The 4,792-nt window shown below is 38.0% G+C and overlaps 1 protein-coding gene across 5 annotated transcripts in view; it reads left to right on the plus strand.

Moving 5' to 3' along the window:
* ANO4 (anoctamin 4) overlaps positions 1-4,666 on the plus strand; it is a 128,326-nt gene extending 123,660 nt beyond the window's left edge. For all 5 annotated transcript variants that reach the window (XM_083400510.1, XM_083400511.1, XM_083400512.1 and 2 more), the window contains 3 exons: positions 321-426; positions 2,798-2,998; positions 4,033-4,666. In XM_083400510.1, the coding sequence (XP_083256636.1) occupies positions 321-426; positions 2,798-2,989 (298 nt within the window). In that variant the 3' untranslated portion in view covers positions 2,990-2,998; positions 4,033-4,666. The remainder of the gene's footprint in view (positions 1-320; positions 427-2,797; positions 2,999-4,032) is intronic.
* The last annotated feature ends 126 nt before the right edge of the window (positions 4,667-4,792 follow it).

Here is a 4,792-nt window from a genome sequence, read left to right on the forward strand (position 1 = left end):
GCACTGTATGCTCAGGCAGAAGTGGAGTGAGAAAGGCAACTGTAGCCCTAGAGGAGCCTCATGCATAGGTTGAACTCCTTCAGATGTGCAGGGTTGGCACTTCTTTGTTAGTCTATTGAAGCCTCATTTCTTATATAAGAAAATAAGAAGAGCCTGGCTGGATGAAGCCAAAGGCCCACCTAGTCCACCATTTTGTCTTCACGTTACCTGCTCAGATGCCGATGCCAACAGACCTAGGGCAGAATGCTCTTGCATTTATGGCCTGGCATTCGTTGCACTGAGATGGACAAGGCTAACTTCCTGTTTTGTTTTGTTCTTAGGTACAGAGACTATCGTGACCCCCCTCATGCTCCAGTGCCCTATGGCTATACACTACAGTTTTGGCATGTCTTAGCTGCACGGTTGGCTTTTATTATTGTATTCGAGGTACGTTTTAGGACTAAAACAAATTTTGCAGACTTCCAAACTTTATGTTGGGTTTTGAAATCAATTATCATCCTATAGATGAGGGAAAAAGAATGATCTCCTAGTTGATTCTATGCAACAGATCTCAGCACAGCATAGGATGTATTGCACGTAGCATGCTGGTCAGTTTCAGTGTCAACTCCCAGTTTTTGAATTTGTGAGGTAACCTAAATGGTTCATATTTTTAAAAACACCCTTTTCTTACTGTCAGAAAAGGGAAGGAAAATCAAATTGTGATTATCCTCTTTTTAGCATTCTGGATATTCAGTTTAGAATTAGTATTATGTGCTAAGGCAGAAACTTGTTAAAATGTTTGTAGTCAGTGTATTGTATAATTCTTGATAAAAGAATAATTAGTAATTACTGTCATTTTGCATTTAATCAAATATTGTACTTTCATTGTTAGTATGCTGTCAAATAAGCTGTTGCAACATAATTATTTTTATTGTGAATGAAATGAAAACTCCAGCAATCCAAAATGTGGGAGCATGACTGAATAATTAAAAATTAAAGACTATTTAAACTAGCAAAGTCCACCGTGCTGTGAATATTTTCAGATAAATTCAGTTATAAATAAATATTAAGAGGCAATCCTAGTTTAAAGAGAATTAACATAATTTGAAAAACTACTGATAAATCATAAGGACCATTAACTGTCAAAGATTTGGAAATTGCTTCTTAAATACAATACTTAATCATTCTGATTAAGAATTCATGATAAAATGGGGGTGAGACATAAGACTATCTGTGGGGAGACATGCAAGTTTGCTTTGAACACAAATATATGAGAAAACTGCTATGAAACAGATGGTATGTAACAGCAAAGATTATCCAAATAGATGCTTGAAATGCTGGTGGTGGGAGGGGAATTGGGAATTACGGTTGCATTTGATGAGAATGTCTTTTTGAAGAGATACTATAAAAACAACCTTAAATAGTAAAAATTTTTTATTTATTCTACTTATGTCATAAAATTATACTGCTTGATTGTAGGAAAAAGCCCTCAAAGTGGATATGGGACACCATTAGCCCCAGAGTTTTTCTTATTAAATTATTTAGGCAGTTTACTGAAATCTTCGAGCTTGCTTCCATTAAGAGGTAGTTCTGCTATGCCTCAGGCACAGTGGTCACCAGTGTTATTTTTCTGGAAAAAGAGGTGCTGGAACTCACCATGAACACCTCTCTTGTTCTCTTATAATGGCAATGGTGCCCACCTGAGAGGTGCTGAAAAAAGCCCTGGTTGGTCACCAGTGTGTAGCCCTGGATTTGAATAGGGTCAGCAGCTCTGCCACATCTGAACCTGAGCTCATGGTTAAACTTTCTGCTCACTCCTCACAGAGTGGTCCCAATGAAGAGCCCCCAGTTTGGGAGCCAGTAATTCCTTCAGCAGTGTCCCAGAGCTCTTCCACCTGCTTTCCAAAGTCAGGTGCCTCCATTACTCAGCTTTGGGAAGTCAGTGAGAGGGCTCTGGCAGCGTCCCAGATCCCTCATGCCTCCTTCCCAAAGCCCAGCACTTCACTTTACCTTACCCTGCTTTGGGAAGGTGGCACGAGGGCTGTGGGACATTGTCAGAGCCCTCACACTCCCTTACCAAAGCCTGGTAAGTGAGGCTTACCTGCTGGGTGCACTGGTGGGGAAAAATATAAATAAACTGAGAGCAAAGAACTGTGGCTCCCCATTCATTTATTTCCCCCAGCCCATGTAAGGTTGCGATTACAAGTTGCAGGCTTACTGTACTGTATGAAAAAGAAACAGTACAGGTTGTGTTTTTTATCGGTATTAATCATTCTTATGTTCAACAGAATTGTTGGAAGTGAAAATGGAAATATGGGGGGGGGGGAGTACAGTGGTACCTTGGGTTAAGTACTTAATTCGTTCCGGAGGTCCGTTCTTAACCTGAAACTGTTCTTAACCTGAAGCACCACTTTAGCTAATGGGGCCTCCTGCTGCCGTCGCGCCGCTGGAGCACAATTTCTGTTCTCATCCTGAAGCAAAGGTACTTTTTCTGGGTTAGCGGAGTCTGTAACCTGAAGCGTATGTAACCCGAGGTACCACTGTATGGGGATGTGAAAAAGCCTATGCTTTCCTAGCAAATGGGCCAGTCCCAATTGTTTCCAGGTAATGTTGGCAATACTGAGCTCAGATGGACTGGTGGTCAGACTTGGCAGTTTCCTGTGTTCCTAAGAGATGGAACAAAACGTGAATGCATAGAGGTGCAATTGCAAAGACAGCATTTGTACAGATTTTTCTTAGCTAGGTGTATTTATTTAAAAGTATTCCACATCTTGTTGAACTTTTATGCTTAATTTACACGTTTGTTTGTTTTCTACAGCACTTGGTGTTTTGTATAAAACACTTGATTTCCTATTTAATCCCTGATCTTCCTAAAGATCTGAGGGATCGTATGAGAAGGGAAAAGTACCTGATCCAGGAAATGATGTATGAAGCAGAACTGGAGCGTCTACAGAAGGAACGGAAGGAAAGGAAGAAAAATGGGAAATCTTATCACAACGAGTGGCCATAACTAAGCTGGGTGAGCATTTCTAAATGATACATCAGTTCAACAGTGGGAAACAAATTTCCCTGATTAATTTGAGAAACTTTCTAATCTTTAATACAATCAAGAGTTTAGATAACTCTTTTGTGGGCAAAGGGGCTTGAAGATAACAAGTCTGAAAATATAGCTAGCCTATCCTATTACTTGGGGTGGATAACCTCTGGCTCGCAGTGTGTTACCAGTCAGCCACTGGGTTTAAAAATTGTGTTGCATATTTTTTACCAACATAACCATAACCATACCAAGCCTAATAGTTTAATTATAGAAGGCAAAGTGAGAAATAGGAGAGTTAAAGCCTACCATTATAGCTCAGGTAACCAACAATACAAATCGTGTTGCATTATGTTATGCAAGGTCCATCCTGTGGTACTTCTAGCATCAGTTTACCCCTTTTGTATGGTTTCCTGGTGATTAAAAACTCTTAGAGTGGTATGTAGGTTTTGTTCAATAAAACACAGGAATAGATTGTAAGGTAGGTTTTCTGAAAACATCTTTGCATTGGCTTAATAAAATGTAATTTATTTTTGTTTGTTCTTTTTATTATGTTCTTTTGTGTTCGGAACCACCCTGCGACCTAAGGATGAAGAAGGGTGGAATATAAATTGAAGAAATAAAATAATTTGTTCTATTGGCCCAACAAAAATTACCTTTTACTGTATTACTGTGTGTTTTTGAGCTTACATAAATCTCAGTCTGAAGGATCAGCATAATGTGTTGCTGCCACTGTTCACAGTGAGACATATTGTTTGATCATGAGTCCTCTTTCTGAGCAACAAGTTTCCCCTTTTGTCCTTCATCAGATTAAAATACATGCAATCCAATTACAGTCCCCCAAAGACAAAAATTGTGGCCTTGAATCCAGTTAGAGATTCACATTTGCTTAATCTCACTACTTGTGTGTACATAATGCAATATCCTTGCTATTTGGTTGAATACATGAATTGTGTCTCCTCTTTTCCTGACTGGATACTATTTTTTGTTGTCGCTGCTGCTGCTGCTTACATTTGCAGGTAGGATACCTATATTCCATTTGCTTACTACAGTTCCACGAGAACACTACCTTCAAGAGAATGAACAAAAGATGCAACCTCAATGCATGCCACAATCTGACATAGCAAACAGGACAGAACATGTCAAGGAGTTTTACTGTGAAATCATCTTGCAGTCTGCATATGATTGCTACTCATATGCCATTCTAAACAAGCATGCAACTCCAGTTTTTAAAATCAAGAAACTTATATACCGTGGACTATTTTTCAGCCTGTTTGCTACTCTTTTGCATTATGTTCCTTGTCACTTTTTCAACACTTCCAATAGTAAATAGACATAAAAATCTGGGTACTTTAGCAATGGCTATTATAACATCTCCTATTAAAGTACCATGTATATCAGACACACTGATTACATATCTGGTAGCTCTTTGTTTTCATTTTTTTTGAGGGAAGATATTATATATCATACATATGTATAATATATATAAAGTATATAGAGATTGTTTATTGTAAATAGCAAAACAAAAAACAAAAAAAGCCCTATGGTTAAGAATGTCAAATTTTCACACTTAAAATATACCATCAACATAAAGCCATGTTTAATGCTTCAATAATGTGATAAGCTTTAAAAATAAATTATGGATAAAATTCTTGCTTTTTGTGTCTTCAAAAATTATTTTAAAAATCTAAGTTACTGGATGTTTAATATGACATATGTCTTTTCAAATTTGATCATGTGATGGATCAGGTCACCTTTGAGACTGTTTGCTCCCATATA

This window comes from Podarcis tiliguerta, assembly GCF_965153285.1.
Source record: "Podarcis tiliguerta genome assembly, chromosome: 10".
Lineage (NCBI taxonomy): Eukaryota > Metazoa > Chordata > Lepidosauria > Squamata > Lacertidae > Podarcis > Podarcis tiliguerta.